At 36.8% G+C, this 17,971-nt stretch overlaps 1 protein-coding gene across 3 annotated transcripts; it reads left to right on the top strand.

The window, feature by feature from the left end:
* Nucleotides 1–1,011: 1,011 nt before the first annotated feature.
* Nucleotides 1,012–17,848, top strand: cip2a (cellular inhibitor of PP2A). Of its 3 annotated transcripts, none has more exons than XM_088071613.1 (22): nucleotides 1,015–1,224; nucleotides 1,476–1,590; nucleotides 2,484–2,631; nucleotides 3,411–3,523; nucleotides 4,240–4,334; nucleotides 4,422–4,518; nucleotides 6,229–6,351; nucleotides 7,168–7,313; nucleotides 7,404–7,479; nucleotides 8,516–8,755; nucleotides 10,014–10,176; nucleotides 11,114–11,261; nucleotides 11,355–11,454; nucleotides 11,587–11,705; nucleotides 12,424–12,592; nucleotides 13,586–13,660; nucleotides 13,746–13,856; nucleotides 14,553–14,749; nucleotides 15,270–15,383; nucleotides 15,505–15,587; nucleotides 16,043–16,182; nucleotides 17,484–17,848. In XM_088071613.1, the coding sequence occupies exons 2-22, from the start codon at nucleotides 1,477–1,479 to the stop codon at nucleotides 17,628–17,630; spliced, it is 2,718 nt and encodes a 905-aa protein (XP_087927739.1). In that variant the 5' UTR covers nucleotides 1,015–1,224; nucleotide 1,476; the 3' UTR covers nucleotides 17,631–17,848. The 3 variants fall into 3 exon arrangements, with proteins under 3 accessions (XP_087927741.1, XP_087927739.1, XP_087927740.1); XM_088071614.1 differs by having other exon boundaries at nucleotides 1,021–1,224; nucleotides 1,476–1,578; XM_088071615.1 differs by lacking the exon at nucleotides 10,014–10,176 and having other exon boundaries at nucleotides 1,012–1,224; nucleotides 11,158–11,261.
* Nucleotides 17,849–17,971: the final 123 nt, after the last annotated feature.

Here is a 17,971-nt window from a genome sequence, read left to right as displayed (position 1 = left end):
ATTCAGTGGTGGGTTTAAGAGCATTGCAGGGTCTAACCACAGTTTCCTCACACAGACACAGAAGTCGCTCTGAACCATTACAGCCCACACACACACGTGCACATACACACTATCAGTCTCAGATGTCACAAAAGATTTATTTTAGGAGATCAAAACATGTTATAGTCTGAATCCATCAAGATATGAGGATTGTCCTCAATAACATCCTGCTGCTCAGGACACTTTGATATAGCAGGAAAGTGCATCTGTTTGTTGATTTGTTTCTTCTTATTTGGGTTGTGTGGGCTAAGCAAAACTACCAGTCAGCGTCACGGATGTCAATATGAAGATATGTCAGCTGATAAGTTAGAAGTAATATCTGATTTAGACGCAGGGTCTTTGCTCAGTTTCCTGTTTGCATCTGTGGTGCAACTTTAATAATAAGATCAAAATGACAAAGATAGATAAAGAAATAATAATAACTATAATATATATATATGTGTATGTGTGTGTTTATAAAAATAAACAAAAATATGATAAAATAAATAAATATAAGATATTATATTACATTAACTGTGAATAATAATAATTTAAAGTTATAATAAAATAACCTTAAAACGGTGTATATAATGTAATACAGTACAATAAAAATATATAATTTATTTTACTCAATTTAATTTTATCATACCTATATTCTTTTATATTTTATTTTATTTTGTTCAATTTTTTAATTAATATTAAATGATTGAATTACACTAAGTGAAAATGACATAACATTTAAAAACAGTTATCATCGTAGAGTTATTTATTTATTTATTTATTTAAATTTTATTTTATTTTATTTTATTTTATTTTATTTTATTTTATTTTATTTTATTTTATTTTATTTTATTTTTCAACCGACAGTTCTTGCTCCGCCCCGTTACGTTACGTAGCTCTCGCGTGGATTCACCCAAGACACACAAAGGGGGTGGGTGTACTTTTAGTTCCCTTAATTTAGAGAAGTAATTGTTATTAAACTCTAATGTGTTTTTTATATAAATATACAGCCAATTAATAAGTCAATTTAATTAATTTAAAGCACACAAGAAATAAAAAAAGCGTTATCGATATAGAGTTAGTTTGTCTTTCTCCCCCCTCTCTCGTACATGGTCCGGTCCTTTCCCGTTCGAAGCCGGGAGCGGGAGGAAGCGCCGCTGTGTCGCCGGCTGTTGTTGATGTTTTTGGGGAAAAGAAGCACCGCAGGTAGTCCGTTTCAAACAAACAAGCCCGAAAACATTGAACGTAATCTATAAAAATATACGAGAATCGGTCAAAACTGTCAAGCCGCTTTTAAAGAGTTAAATTTGCTGCTGTTACGACGCTGTCGGATAAGCCTGTTAGCTAGCGTTAGCAACTTCAAAGATGGACGTTACTTTGTTTTGAAAGCACAGATTTGCGGCTTTTTGTGTTTTGTCTCTTTTATAACATTAAGAAATAAAACTTTTGTTCTTCAGGATGGACTTGACTACGTGTTTGAAGTCTCTGTTGTTGGCTGTCCGGCAGTACAGAGACGGCAGGACGGCGCAGAGTGCAGCGCAGCTTCAGAAGCAGGTGGAGGTGAGCGCTGAGGTTTGTTTTAGTTCAGTCACAAAGTCGACAAAAATAAAGATACTAACATGGTTTTCATTAAAACTAAACGTGTGATATGGGACACCCCGATAAGCTATTCCAAGCTTGTAAATATGGGCCTTGTAAATATATTTCATCCTGCAATTTCACTCTTATCTCTGAAAAACATTCAAAAATTACTCCAAAGATCTTAAAAGTGTAGCAGCACTGATATAATACATGGAGACAAATTACACATGGAGAACAGCAGAATAAATTACCTGGAGTATGTATTTCATATAGAGTAGTTATTTACAAAAATAAGATAATAATAACAATAAGTTGAAATTAACACACTTTTGTAGCAGCTGTTGTCCTTTTTTAAAATTCTGACAGAGATAAAGACGTTATTATAGAGCTTTTACGCTGATAACACATCTTTGGACCTTTGCAAATTTAAAATGAACTTGAGACTTTATTCATGACAGCAGACCAAACCACAACCAGACTGAGGGAATAGTTGCTTTCAGAGTATAATAATTATAAATAATTTTCACAGTATAATAAATGATGTGCCTCTTAGTGCAATAAATTGGCATCAAGGGTGTTTAAAAGAAGACAACTTTGAATAAGTCAGTGCAAACATATATCAATAAAATAAAGAAATACAAGACATAATATTTATGCATTCTGATGTTTTTGTTTATGCTCATATTTTGATGTCGTATTTTATTTGCCATGTTCAAAATGAAGATCTATCCATCTAATCTAATACGAGTAATTGTGTGACAGCGTTTAGTCCCTGCGTGCCAGCTAACTGAAACTATATTTGAATAGAGTTTGCATAACAAAAAAGTATTATGGATCCTTGAAAAGTGATGGAAATGTGTTGTTGTGTTTGTGTGTGTTTCCAGGGGCTATCAGGCCTGAAATGTGACCAGCTGCTGTCCTCAGGGCAGGTTCTGCCCCATGAGTGTGTGACTGGGCTGGTGGAGCTGGCTGGAGACCCGAACACCAGCGCGGCCCTGAGGAGCTCCATCATCTCCCTGCTGGCACAATTAGGTAGCGTACACCTGTGCACGCACATACATGCATACATACAGACATACATGTACAATATACGTATGTTTCCTTTACACCACACATGCATCATAAGTTTTGTCAGTTTTCATTTTAAATAATAATCAATCAAATAGACTTAATTTGTGTTGCACTTTTCATACGAGTAAAATTATAACACAAAGTGCTTCATAAAATAATACCAGCACACACAAAAACACACTAAAGTTTGTCCCTCATACTTGGCCACTTCCATGTAAATTTTCGCTCGCACAACACACCTTCATCGCCTTTGATTGGAAATAATGACGGCTAGTGCGATGGCTGCAATATAGATAAATGTTTTAAACATCCATCTTCATGTTTCTTGGAGTGTTGTCGCCAGAGAAGTTGCACAGTCATCGCAGTCATCTCGCTTTATCGACATTTCGTAAATATTGCTTATGTTTTTTGCAAATCTGTCAAGGAAACCCGCCTTCTGCATGTGTGACAGGTGCAGCAGCAGTCTCAGGATAATCAGAGATAAAGAGAGGGGTTGAGTGGATCAATATGCTGTGCTCGGCTGTACAGTGAGATGTTGAGTCAATGTTGCGGTTATTTGACAAAATTTCAAGGTCGTGCAAAATTCACCGCGATTGCCTGAATTGGCGATCGTAACAACATGAAATCCTGAAGGGGCCGTTCAAAGTAAAGCAACACTATTAAAGTTAAATCCAAGACCACCGAGTGTGTTCTTCCTGAGGCACAAAATCTTCATCTTCCTCCTCATCTCTCTCCTGCAGCCTGCGATGATGACGGTCGGGAGATTCTTCACAGCAGCTACAACCTCACCAGCGCTCTGGCTTCTGTCATCCACCACCACAGCGCCACACCAGGAGAGCCCCTGGTACTGCAGGTAAGGCCTCACTGCAGCTGAGGGTCATCACATGACGGTTTCTCTGGTGTGTGTACTTAAGTATTTTCAACAAAAACTTTGAGTATTTTACTATACTGTATACTGTAAAAGAATTGTTTGAGCAGCACTTGAGGTAACAGATTTATGTTCCTTTTTTGATCTATATGCATTATTTTATGAATGAATATTGTTTTTTTTATTCATGCTTTTTATTGTTTACTTAAGAAAATCTTAATAGAAATAATAACATTAATAATATATTTAAAAAGAAATAATAAATAAAATATAAAAATAAACATAAATAAAAACTAAATATAAATAATCAAACTAATAATAATAAAATATAATAATAATAATAATTAAATAAATATACTTAAAAAACTAATACAATATAATATTATGCAAAATCAATAAAAAGTAAATGATGGTTGTAACATAACTATCAAGGAGGCAGTATTTGTATTTGGTCCCACCCCCTTACCTCAAACAAATACCATCTGTCTGAAATTTTGGGTTGTGACTGTATATTTTGCCTCAAAGATACTTCAGGCACCTTGCACATATTTTACACATATTTACAATGAATTTTCTGTTTTCCTAAAAAATAAAGGTGGTCAATCCTTAAATAGCTTTGAACCAGGAAAAACCCTGAACCTTGGATTGTAAATTCAGTAAAAAATAATTTCTTGTCGTGTTGACTTGTGTGTGTCATTCAGTGTCTGCAGGTTCTGCAGAAACTCACTTACAACACTCGCATCTTCCAGTCGACAAACTACATCCACGAGCTCATCGCTTTTCTCATAACCAACATGTAAGAACTTTATCTGCGAGTTTGTGAAGCTGAAAGACGTGTTTTTGATCTGTGGCTAACCTTTTTTTTTTTTTTTTTTTGCCACAGCCAGTCCCACAATGACGACGTCCTCATGGCGTGCCTCGGCCTCATGGCCAACCTGTGCCGTGACAACCACTCAGTGCAGAGTCACATCAAGTCTCTGGTGAGTCTGAATCAGTGCAGTCATTTACAGCACATGTCAGTCTGTGCATCACATGCTGGTTTAAAGATGCATTTATCTGCCAAACACCAAAATATACAGCAGAAAAAGTTACATTATTATTAATAATATATAGAATTATTATTATTATTATTATTATTAATCTTAGAAATATACAGTAACAAAAAGGCACAGAATATTGATATTAATAGCAATAATTATAATAATAATAATAATAAGCAGGATCAGGGCAGATTAAAGGTAAATATAAAGATAAATTAGAAGCTAAAATTAAAAGACTAAATTAAATTAAATTAAAAAAAAACTTCACCTAAAGGCAAGTCTATAAAAATGGGTTTTAAGAAGTTTTAAGTTTTAAACTTTAAATTCAATTTTTTGTCTGTATTTAAGTCTTTGATTCTGCAGCTTTTCCCCCTCGGGCAGGTCGTTCTAAAGCAAATTAAATGGTTAGTAGTTTGTCAGAATTTAATTTGGGACTGTTTTAATAATTAATTAATAAAAATAAATTGTGGCTCTACTTATTGCTCCTGTGTAAATAGTAAATAAAGTGTTAATTTCTTGTTTTGGAGTGTTGATCCAACAAAACGAGACTTTTGAAGACGTCACCACGGACTCTGGAGAACTCTGATCTCCAGAAACAATATTGACAAGCTATTTTTTAAATATGTCTTTAATTTATTCTGACCTTAAATTATGTTAATTATCTGTACGAGTTTGCAAAAAATAACACACAAATCTAATTATAGAGATTAAACAGAAACAAGCAAAACATAGAGAATGAGGACAGTGGAAATAAAAGATGAAAGAAGGTTTAGTTTCTGTTCACGTCTTTTGACTAAGAAATATCTCGTATAAGCGGGTGCTGTTTTCTTACAAGTTTATGTCTTTAATTTCCGTTTTACTGTATATCTGCATATTAACGGTGAGAATTTCCGCTCCTCGCTCAATGAGCTTTTCGTGCCCTTGCTTCCAGGTCACGCTGCTTTTTATGTTTCTCCGTGTTCAACTCATATTTCCCCTGCTCCACTTAAATCGCCCACTGCTTTCTCAAGAAAAAATAAAATCCGCCCCTACTCCTCTCATATGTTCTGGCATGTTCTTACTGTAGCAAAAATGGATATTTAGCCGTATGCAGGTCCAGGATCTTTGGGGATTACTACCAACATCGCAGTACTTTTAGGTGCAACTTTTCTACACAGAACTAATATCTGCCAGATGACATGGAAATGTGCATTTAGAGTGCAAATGTTAATGACACCAAATTTTATAGTTAATGCAGAAAATAAGTGCTTCATAAGAGGTTTTGACACAGCCACGAACCATCACAAATCATCTGAACTGTGAAAAAAATCTTTTTAACGCGTCATGCAAATATGTCGTCCACACAACACAAAGATTATCAGCTTGTGGGCAGTTTTAAATATCTCACGTTTGTTTTTTACCAAATTGGCTTGAATTGAAGTCACGAGTTACTAGTCACAAAAAAAAATTACCTGAAATTTAGTCAAATAAAAAGAAAAGGGGGAAAAAATAAATAACCCAAACAAAAATACATAAAAAAGTGAATCAAAATTATAGAGTTTTATAGACATTTTTTAATAACTTAAAATAAGTGCTCTCTTTCTTTGTCTTTGTTTAAAATTAATTTTAAATTGTTAATAAAAATTTTGATATGCGTGTGTGTTCTTGTAGGACAATGTGAAGCCATTCTACCGAACTCTGATCAACTTCTTGGCCCACAACAGTCTGACTGTGGTCGTCTTCACGCTGTCCATCCTGGCCAGCCTCACTCTGAATGAGAAGGTGGGAGAAAAGGTAGGTGGGAAACACTCGCTGCTGCTGGGATCAGCTCGCATTCAGAACCAACCAGAATCCAGCTCAGCTCCTACAATAAGTCTAAAATACACTGAGGACACTAAATAGTTACATTCAGACTGTTCAGGTCCAAAAATGCTCCATTGAAACCCATTCAAACTGACATTTTTGATCCCACAGCCATCAGAGCAGAAAAACAGGACTTGTATTATTTCTGGGTGTCATTCTGGGCTTTTGACTCTGAATTTGTCATTTTGACTATTTTCCACCTGGTTATGTCATTTTCTACCATATTTCGTATATGGAGGAAATACATGCTATTTCCACTCAGTGACCTGTCACAGTCAATGTAGCTGCTGATCACTGACATATCCCAGACTGAGATAATCATAAAAAATCTACTCTGCATGTAGTGTATTGATTGTGTATTGTATTTTTTCCCCATCTAAAAACATAGTGGCATCACAACAAAAACCTGGCATTTTAAAGGGTTAAAATTCTGAAAATTAATGAATATTTGATGTTTATGATAAGAAGGGATGTTGGTTAAAAAAATAAACTCAATGAAAGTATAATAATTTAAAATGTAATTTTAAAGTGAGTCTTCAGGGTTAAATATTACGTAGGACTCACTTATGCAAAACTGTTGTTGTTTTTAATAACTGTTTCAGAAGCTTAACATGTCTTTATCTTTAAGGTGTGTCATTGTTCCTCTTTTTCACTTCAGTTTTTGTTTCCAAGAAAGCAAAAACAACTAGTTTTACACAAGTCTCTTAATAGCAGTTCCACTTATTTATTTTTGTGTTTCTCCATCAGCTCTTCGACTCAAAGAACGTCCACCAGACTTTCCAGCTCGTGTTCAACATCATCGTGAACGGCGACGGCACTCTGACAAGGAAATACTCTGTTGACCTTTTGGTCGACTTGTTGAAGAACCCCAAGATAGCAGATTACCTCACCAGGTGCACACACGTTTACACACACGTTTCTCACATGCAGCGCTTAATCTCAGTGTCTGACAACGAAGTAAAAACATTTTTTCCCATTTCAAGGTACGAGCACTTCTCAGCATGTGTGTCTCAAGTTTTAGGACTGCTGCAATCAAAAGACCCCGACTCTGCAGCGAAGGTGCGCACGCCGTCACACGTTACACATCTGTTGTTGCAGATTTCACACTGCAAAAATAGACTCAGAAACCGTCCCAGGCTTGTAACGTGTGTCCGATGTGTTTGATGGAAAAATGTTATCTGATGCATCAAATTATGTTTTTTGTTTTTTAATTTGAGGCTCTGCTGTAACCAGTATCCTTTTTGAGGTTTAACAGATTTGGTAAAAGGGTTTTTTTTTGGTCAGTAGAGCAGTAGAGGCGGGGGGAGGGAGTGCAAAGCTGATGTCATCTCACAGCTCGTGTTTTGAAGCTGTAATCCTCTTGTATGAGTGTTTTTAATTCAATTTTTAAGAAACAAACAATGCATAACTATATCCGATAAATAAACATACAAAGCAAACTGAATAAAAATATTAAAAATTTAATAAAATAAATATGATTTCAATAAAATAAATAAACAAAAATAGTAATTTAAGAAATATTTATTATTATTTATTTATTTATTTATAATTTATTTATTACATCATGGCCTGTTAAGAAATGAATAATGACTGTTACGTTGTTGCAGCGTATCTTAAGTTTGTCCTATTAACTGGTATTAAATTTAATTATTAAAATTTTTAGGTGTTAGAAACCAAGTTATAGCTTTTTTTAAGATCCTTTTTGTGGATTTTTGTTTTTATTTGACAGGACAGCTTGTAGTGTGAAAGGGGGAGAGCGAGGGGTTGACATGCAGGATGTAGCCTCCATATGTGGGGCGCCCCAAAAAAATGGATTTTGATTGAACAATACATGAAAATATTTATGGAAAAAAGCCATGAGTCATTCTTAATGTTATGAAAAAAAACCAACATAAAATGAAGTGAAAAATGTGATGCCATCATGTAGTGAAAGTTGGCTTATTTACAGGTATTTATTTTGAGGTATTAAAAATGAATAACTGTTATTATCATGATCGATTAACCTGCCAAATATTTTCCCAATTGATCAATCTCTAAATGTGAGAAAGTAGTGATGTGGTCATAATTTCATCTCGGTCTGTGTTGTTGTTTGCAGGTGTTGGAGCTCCTCCTCGCCATGTGCAGCGTCTCAGGACTGCGCTCGCTGCTGTGCGAGGTGGTTTTCAGACCCGCGGGACCCAGACTCAGGGCGGCAGGACGCAGGCAGGGGGCCGGACCGGACGGCGGACGCAAAGCCGAGTCAGGGCTCGCCCTGGTGCAGTGGCTGAGCTCGCCTGTGGAGGGCGCCGAGTCGTGCTCTCTTCAGGTCCTGCAGCTGCTGAATGAGCTGCTGGAGGTACGGCAACACAACTGGGACACAATCAAGACCCTGAGGGAGCTCTCAGAGGTTTTTGGCAGGTGGTTTGGAGCAGCCGAGTTCTGGTATAGTGGTTTGACCAAAGACCAGGTGCACCTGAGAGTCCTGATCAGTCAGTTTCAGAGATTCAGGTCGTCTGAATGAGTGTCAGGTTAAATTTAGAACAATGTCACAGCCCCAATATTTGTCAGTCCAACCGAAAAGCTGACAGCAGCTTTCAGATCAGCACAGAAATTAAATGTAGAAATGTATCAGTATTTTATCCTTAACCCTTTGAAACCTGAGCAAACTGGCCTGATTCCTATTAAGAATGCATGAAGAAAGCAATGAAATGATCCCAAATATTGGCAAGAAATTGATAAAAGTTAGTAAAAAGTAAAGTTGCAAAAAAGTAAAAGTTTCGAGAAAATAACCTGAAAAAAATATGAAAGAAAAAAATTAATGACCTTGAGAAAAAAATGCAAAATTTATTATTTATTTATTGATTTTAGGAGAATAATTTTAATTGCAACATTATAATACTTATATATGCCATTAATTATGAATATTTTTCTCTTCTAATGATTTGTGAGGCATTTCTTGTTAAGTTGCTCATTTTTCTTCATGTTGTCAAACTTAATCAAAATAATTTGCTCAGGTTTCAAGGGTTTAAATGCTTGTTAAAGGAATCTGAATGCAGCAACAGAACTGATTGCAATCTAAGTTTCAAAGCGTTTATTCAATATGCATTAGTTTGTATAAATTGGGGTCCTCGGCTGGCTGCGACAAGATTACAGTTTTATTAGCCAGTTCTGTAACAACACGAACAGTCGTGCATCAAACTTCGAACGATAACTCACTTGACTGCTGTTTTTTGTGGAGCTGCTGCTGCTCTGTCTTATCTGCTAATGTTGAGTCACAGTTCTCTTTTACACCATGATATCATCAATTATGAATGTGTATTTCATTAGAAACTTGATGTGTGGTACAAAATGGTGTCAGTTGCATCATTCTCTCGGTCAGTGTGTGAGAGCTTGTTGCCTTGCATACAAATGTTCTGGCCTTGGACACGTGACCATAAAGAGCTGAGAATAACGTGCACAGCTCACGTGTTGTTACGAGCCCTGACCGCTGACACGTTTTCAGTGCATGTTTCATTAATCTGTAGACTTAAAGGTCCAGTAAACGGCTGTTTTTGTTGCTGCTAACTTTGTTACCCCTTCTCGTCCTTCTCGTGTCCTCCTGTCTCTCCGTCCAGGAGGCGTTGGGAGCAGAGAGTGTGTCTGAATGTGTGCTGAGCTTCGTAGAAATGTTGCTTCCTGTTCTGCTGGGGCTGCTGAGGGGCCTCGATGCTGCGCAGGGCGACGCTCACCTCAGAAAACACTGCCACCGCATCACACATGTCAGCAGCCTGCTGCTCAATATCCTTCCTCTGTGGCTGTAGCTCTTCTTTTAAAATGATTTTAACAAGAAGACATTGAGACATTCCCTCGATTAGGGCCAAAAAGCGGCCCCCGACTTGTTTGAAAGTATCTTCTCTCCCCATTTTTCTCTATGTAACACATCAATCTGTTCGATTTATGCACTAAAACAGCAGGGATTAGGTTATTTCCAGTTTCTAAATATTATTCTGCATTCTGTTGTTGCCAGACTGACCCACAACCTTTTCCGTTCATTCATAGTGACGTTATCGAGTAAAATTCCCGAGAGAAAAATAAAGCTGGAGATTAAATAAAATATATGTTGTAAAGAGTTTATTCAGGAAGAGATGTGAATCTGCTTTCATCACAAAACAATATTATATCGATACTTTGGGCATCAATACGATGTTTGCTGATATCTGCCACGATACTTTGCTTCTGGCCCAAAAAAAGTAAAAACATCTAAATAGCTGTAAATTAAAACTGATTCATTCTTGAAATAACTGGAATTTTAATTTTGTTTAATTTAAATCATGATCTTTTTCCTAAAGTTTCAGGACTATCTGACTTTTAGACAAGCACGACTGTCTCCGAAAACAAAACATTTGATTTATTCCCAAATAAATAGTGCTCATCTGCTTGACGCTGTGTGACAGCGAAGCATAATTTCAAAATAAAGGCGCGTGTGAAAGAGGATGGTACGGATCGATGTTTGAACTTTGCATCAACGTCACGTGATTGTCACTTATTTCGACGATAAATCGACGCTAATCCATGGATCGTTACACCCCGAGTGATAACATAATCCCACAGGAGCACATTTTTTCCACAAAATAATAACGTCTGCAAGAGTACCAACTTCCTTCTCTCATCTCAAGCAGGTGTTGCTCTGTGTTTGTTTTTTCAATTTTTTTGTTTGAAGACTTAACTCCTCCACTCCTGTGTGCTGAGGACTTCACCAGATCTTTGGTGTCTCGTCAGGTGAGCGCTCAGCTCTGCCTCTCGCAGGTCGAGTCCCTCCTCTCCTGGTTTCACAGCAACAGCCCCCTCACCTGCCATCCTCCAGGCTCCGACAACGATCTCAGGTGAGCGGCTGCTGTATTTCTGATCAGATACCGTTAAAAAGATGCTAATGCTTTTGCAGCTTTAGTACAAACAGCTGTAGTTTTGTGTTTCAGTCAGGTGTGTGCAGAAGCTCTGCTGACGACTCTGGAGTTAATGAGCAAACTGAGACAACAGGTGAAGGACATGGAGACCGGCTTCTACAGGATGTTACAGGTACACACACACAGACACACACACACACACACACACACACACACACACACACACACACACACAATCACCTACGTCCTGCATCTTTTCATTTCTGTGACCTCTTCTTCCTCTCTGCGTCCCTTTATCGTTCAGGACCAGAGGATCGTGGCGCCGCTCTCTCTGTCCCTGACGTCCCACCACAGAGAGCGAGTGCAGACCGGACTCTCTCTGTTGTTTGAAGCCGCGCCCCTCCCTGACTTCCCGTCTCTGGTGTGAGTCACTCGTCGAAAACAACACATATGTCACCAAATCTCTAATCCTGTAATATACAGGACACTCTCACCTCTGGCATGTCTCTAAAATTCCTGAAACAATTAGGGAGAGATTTTTTTTAACAGTTCATAACTCATGTTTATAAAACTTTAAACTCTTTGTAACTTGAGCAAATTGGCTTGATTTCTTACAAAAGCATGGCAAGAAGGCAATAAGTAAGTTTTCAATGCAACACCCAAAAATGAGCAATAATGTTTTTTAAAAAAACAAAATTACCTGAAAATAAGCACCAAAAATTAAAAACTAAAAAAAGAAATTGTCCCAAAAATTGCTGAAAAAAGGTATTTATTTCATATATATATATATATATATATATATATATATATATATATATATAATTTATTTGTTTTTAAATGTTTTTTCCCTCTCTACCATATTTATAAATACTAATTTATTTAAATGTATATAGAATTTTATGGACATTTTCTCTATTTTTTTGTAGACAATTATCTATTAATAATACACACCTTTTTTTAAAAAAAATATTTTAGGTAATTTTCTTTGTCAAAGGAAGTGCATTATCTTATTTTCTCAATATACTAATTAATACTAATTTTGCAAGTTCAATAACTATTGATACAAAAATAAATCCACGGGTGGTGAAGCGGATTATGTGAATAAAATCTTGTGAAATGTTTCCTTTCTGTGTTTATCAAGTCTGGGTGAAAGTATGGCCGCCAACAACGCCTACCGCCAGAGGGAGGCCGAGCTGTCCGTCAAACGTGTTGCTGTTCAGGAAGTCCCGCCCTCCAGTATACTGGACTCTTCCAGTGTTTCCAGCAGGAGCGTCCACAGTCTGGTCGAGAAGATACAGAATGGCTTAGAGGTAATCGTACGACAAAATGTTTTGGGTAAAAACACTTTGTTGTCTTGTTTGGTATTTTAGCTTTTTCCATTGATGCACTCACTGACACTTTGTCCCATTTTGTATAAAATCATCATTTAAATGTCTAGTACAGTGTAAAAAATAGATATTTATGAGTCTATTTTCATTTAGACAGTTTGATAATATAGAAGCTAAAAGTTCACCTTTGAGGTCAAAAATAAATTCTGTTCTCAACTTTTATTTTGAAATGTGTTGAAATCCTAAATATTTTTTCTTGACTTTTGTAGATTTAATCTGATCTTAATTTGTTTAGAGCTGCAAGAAGACGAGACTTCATCAGGAAATGACAAGACTGAGTTTCTTAAATTAAAGAAATGCAGCTATTAAATGTAGCCATATAATTAAATCAATAAAAGGAAAAAATAAAAAAAAATAGTAGCCGATTTAACCACGAGCTTGCACTCAGATGTGTCAACATACATTATGCTTATATTTTTATGATTTTTAAATATGCTTTTATGCTAGTTTTTTTTTTTAATGCTAATGCTTTTACCTTGTAGCACTTTCAGATTTGTTCCAAATGTAAAGTACATTACAAATGAAATTTATTTATTCATTATCATTATTATTATTATTATTATTATTATTATTATTATTATTATATAATTGATACTGTAGTCCTGTGGTTCCAGCCTGAAGGTCTTTATATTCTCGGGGGTTGGTGAGATAATTTGGAGGAACTTCTTACAAAATTAAAATTATTTCTCATGAAAAAGAAAAAATAATAATAATTTAATCTCTTCAGGGCCCCTAAAAATATTCACATAAAACAGTTTGAGAGGAAAGAAATCACTCTTTGAGTGACAAGACGTCACAAATATACTTGAAGTTCTGAATCGAAATTGTGCCAAAACAACGTGGTGAAACCTTTGACTCATTCCCTCCAGCGTGAGAAGCACTTTTCACGCATTGTTTTGTTGTTTTTTCTTAAAGCTGCAGGAACAAGTGAAAGACTCACACGTGTCGGGGATCATCGATATTTATGAACAGAAGCTCTCTACATGTGCGGTGAGTATAAAGGAATAAAAGGAGAATTAACTGTGATAAACACTGCAGTTTTTTGAGCAGTTTTATGTGTTTGTGTCGCCTGCAGTCTAAGGAGAGTCGTCTGCAGGACTTGTTGGAGGCGAAAGCTCTGGCTCTTTCTCAGGCCGACCGTCTCATCGCTCAGTATCGCTTCCAACAAGCTCAAGCTGAGGCCGAGGTAACACACACACACACACACACACACACACACACAAGCACATGGATAAAAAAAAACAAGACTTTGATCACAATGTTATTTAGACAATTTTTAGATCAAAATAAAGATTTCAGCGCGCAGTATCAGATTTAAACCTCTGTGGGATTTAGACCTAAAAAACAAGGTCATAACTATCATATTAATACTATTTTTTAATATGTCGTATAAACCAAGGATTCCTGTTGATCCTTAAAAAGCACTGAAATCATTCATGTTAATGTAAGGTCATAATCAGATTTAAAATGTCTTAAAATAGTCAGCCAAAAGTCTAAACAATGCTAAAAAATGGGAGGTAGGACTTAATTAATCTTTCTTTTTTTTACATTTTGCATTGCAATGTCAGAATACCTGGTCATATTTATTTATCTTGCTCCTAAATGCAAGTGTCTCATTTTTAGTTTTTTAAATTTATTTTGCATTTAATTATGGTTACTGCAGAATTTTTCTTAAATTTCTTTCCAAGTGGTGTTAAAACTGTCTTAAATCTAACCTGCGTTACGCTGCCTAAATGTTGTATTATTATTATAAACATGTATTTCCTCTGTGTGTGCGTGTGTCTGTGTGTCTGTGTGTGTGTGTGTGTGTGCGTGTGTGTGTGTGTGTGTGTGCGTGTGTGCGTGCGTGCGTACGTGCGTGCGTGCGTGCGTGCGTATGCAGGCCTGTAAGCTGGCCAGCCTGCTGAAGGAGGCCGAGCGGCGCCGCGAGGACCTGCAGGGCGAGCTGAGCGGCCAGGTGCTGGAGGTGGAGCGCTCCAAGGCCGACATGGAGGAGCTGCTGCAGCACAACGCCCGTCTGCAGCGGGACTCAGAGGAACACCAGGCCCTCAAAGGAGCCTACAACGCCCTGCTCAACAGGTCACAGGCAGCACACGTACAGATTCCTAAAAACTCAGCGTTTCTGCAGGGACTCATCATAGCTCATCATCTCGTTATGGGCAAATTATGATTTTAACTAAATTCACTTTTTGCTGCTCATATGGATCGAGGTCAGATCAGCTTCAGAGGACTTTTTGTTCTCCTTTAGCTAGATTTTTTTTTGCAGTATAAAGTGAAAAACATCTGCATTTTTCAGACACACAAAAGATGAAAATAAAGTGCCTCAGTGCTAATTAAAATGTTAAATATGTGATAAATACCAATAAAAACACTAAATTATAGAAAAGAAACCTTAATTAAAAACAATCTAAAAAATGCTTACTGCTTGCAAACTTTTCTGCTTTTCACATGTTTCCACAACAAATGCACTTTTCTGGTTTTTGAGTGAGATGAATTGTTTGAAAGCAACACACAGACTGCCCCTAATTCCCCGTCATTTCTTCATTTTATGTCTTTTTTCGTCTTTTTTAAGTGTCTAACAGGTCGATCTCTTGTTCAGGTTCAATGAGAGCGAGCGGCTGCTGAAGGAGCTGCAGGCGGCTCACATCTCGCTCACCAAACAGAGCGACTCTCTGAGGAAGAACCACGAAGCTCTGCAGCTGCAGCACGAAAAGTATTTGTACTTTCTTTGGACGTGAATACTACCGGACGCAAACTTTTAACCCTTGAGTCATCGGCTTTAATTTGAGGTTCGGGCCGAAGCGTCCTCTTTGAATGCTGTCTGTGTTTCGCAGGATGGCGTCGGCGTTGGAGGAGCGAGAGGAGGAGGTCAGATCCCTCCGTTCAGATCTGCAGCAGAAGAACAGCGACATCGCAGGTGAGTCTGACATCGAAACGTCGGTCAGCTCAGAGTGTGCAGAGCCGTCTTTAACTGACAGCAGTTTTATTTAAAGAGCATCTTTCCAACAATTAAATACGTCTTTTTTGTGTGTTTTGGGGCTTTTATCGTCTTTATTGCAGTGCAGCAAGAGAGTGACGGGAAAGACAGACAAAGAATCAGAACGGCACGCATGAAATACATGTTTGAACATGTCAAACATTTCGTTTGAACAATGATTTTGGTCTGTAAAGTGCAGAAAATGAAGAGAAAAATCAAAACGCTCAACATGAAAACTCGAGTTTTGTGTGTGCGAGCTCCTCCACCAACTGAAGCCGAGCAAGGTCGGCTTTTGTTGCTTCAGCTGTGGTACTGAAGGGAGTGAAGTTCAATGTCAGATTCCCAGAATTCAACACTAATCCGTGTCACCGTGTGCTTCGTCTCGTTCCCGTCAGGGCTTCGTGGTGACCTGCGGGCCGAGGAGGAGAAGGTGAAGGAGAAGGATCAAGAGCGGAGAGATCTGGAGGAGACGGTGGATGTTTTGAGGAAAGAACTGAACAAGACGGAGCAGGCCAGAAAGGACGCCAGCATCAAGGTGACGAAGAGGAGACCGTTTGTCTTCTTCAGGCAGAAAAACACGGCAGTCGAAATATCAAATGATGCATCATCCCGAGTCTGGTCACACCTGCAGATATTTTGCAAGTTTGCAACTCATATTTTCAGGCCCCGACCCCCAATATTTGTGTTTCAATTTTCTATATTTCAAAATACAGCTTTTACAACCATGTAACACATCATATATAGTTGTGATATAATACAGAATAAAATGCAAGAGAGAGAAAATAATGAAATATAAAGGCAAAAAATACATAAAATACAAACATAATACTATTTTCAACCATTTATAATCTTTTTTATATCACCAAACAAAGTCTGAATTAACAGTTTATTATACAGGTAGAAAACAAAAATAATACACAACAACAGCAAAATAATATGTAAAATTAAATTTAAACAGGCAAATGAGCAAATAAGAGATTTTATGCAAGAAAACAATAAGACAGAGGAGGTTTTTAACCCTTTGAACCCTCAGCAAATTGGTTTGATTTCTTTCAAAGATGCGGGGAAAAGGAGCAACGAAAGAAGAAATGACCCCAAAAAATTTTTAAATGTGTAAAAAGTAAAATTAAAAAAAAACATAAATCAAAACAAAAAACTCTACCAAAACAAACAGCAAAGTGCTTAAAAATATAATAATTTAGAAACACAATTGTACATTTTTAATGGATGGATATTATAAATGTAGTTTTTCCCTAGTTTTATTCTTTTTCCCCTCAAAATTATTTTCTAAATCTAATTTCTTGCATTTTGTGGAACACTTCTTGCCAAGTTGCCCATGGCCTTTTTTCATTGCTTTTGAAAGAAATTGCATAAACACGTTGAAAATTCAAAGGGTTAAATACTTTAGTTTAATATAAAAATAAAAGATTTAAATGTAAAACACGGCTGGACAATGACAAGAAAAAGGTCATAAAATCACAAATTTATCTGCACTTTAAACAAATTTTCTTCAGTTTTTGGACTTAAATGACACAACGTGTGACTAAAGATGGACATAAGCCTCCGTCTTTAACATTGCATGTTTACATGTAAACGTTTCCCTTAATTTAGATAAATAAATTTAAACTGAAATTGAAAATTTAAACTGTTATGTGAAATGTAACGTGTCAGACATTCACCTTGTCGGGTATAAAAATTCATAAACATCATATTGTGTGTGTGTGTGTGTGTGTGTGTGTGTGTGTGTGTGTGTGTGTGTGTGTGTGTGTGTGTGTGTGTGTGTGTGTGTGTGTGTGTGTGTGTGTGTGTGTGTGTGTGTGTGTGTGTCTTTTGCAGGCGTCGTCTCTGGAGCTGCAGAAGAGTCAGCTGGAGACGAAGCTGAAGCAGAAGGAGGACGAGCTGAACAAGCACTCGGCGATGATCGCCATGATCCACAGCCTCAGCAGCGGCAAGCTGAAGAACGACGTCAACCTGTCGCTCTGAGGAACGCAGCGACATGCAGATGAGTGACGAAGGAAAATAACAGATTCAAAAATAAAAACTTTATGGACTATGACCTAAATTTTTAAACTCATTAAACTTTTTATACTTAAAAAAAAAACACTCAATGAAATATACTAGTGATTTTTAAATCTTTTTGTTTGTCTGTACTTTTATTGTTTATTAAATGAATAAATAATTCATCTGTATTTGTGACCGGATTCCTCGTTTCGGACGTTTTTATTGTGATTCAGTGTTACCATGCTCTTCTAGGTGAGTAAACCCCTCAAAAGACATTGCAAGAACACAGTTAAAAAAGAATAATTTATGTATTATTTTTTTTA

Source organism: Plectropomus leopardus, chromosome 21 (assembly GCF_026936395.1).
Source record: "Plectropomus leopardus strain MGB_pleo_1.0 chromosome 21, ASM2693639v1, whole genome shotgun sequence".
Lineage (NCBI taxonomy): Eukaryota > Metazoa > Chordata > Actinopteri > Perciformes > Serranidae > Plectropomus > Plectropomus leopardus.
The sequence above is the reverse complement of the archived record's forward strand: the minus strand, read 5'-3'. Positions and strand labels throughout refer to the sequence as shown.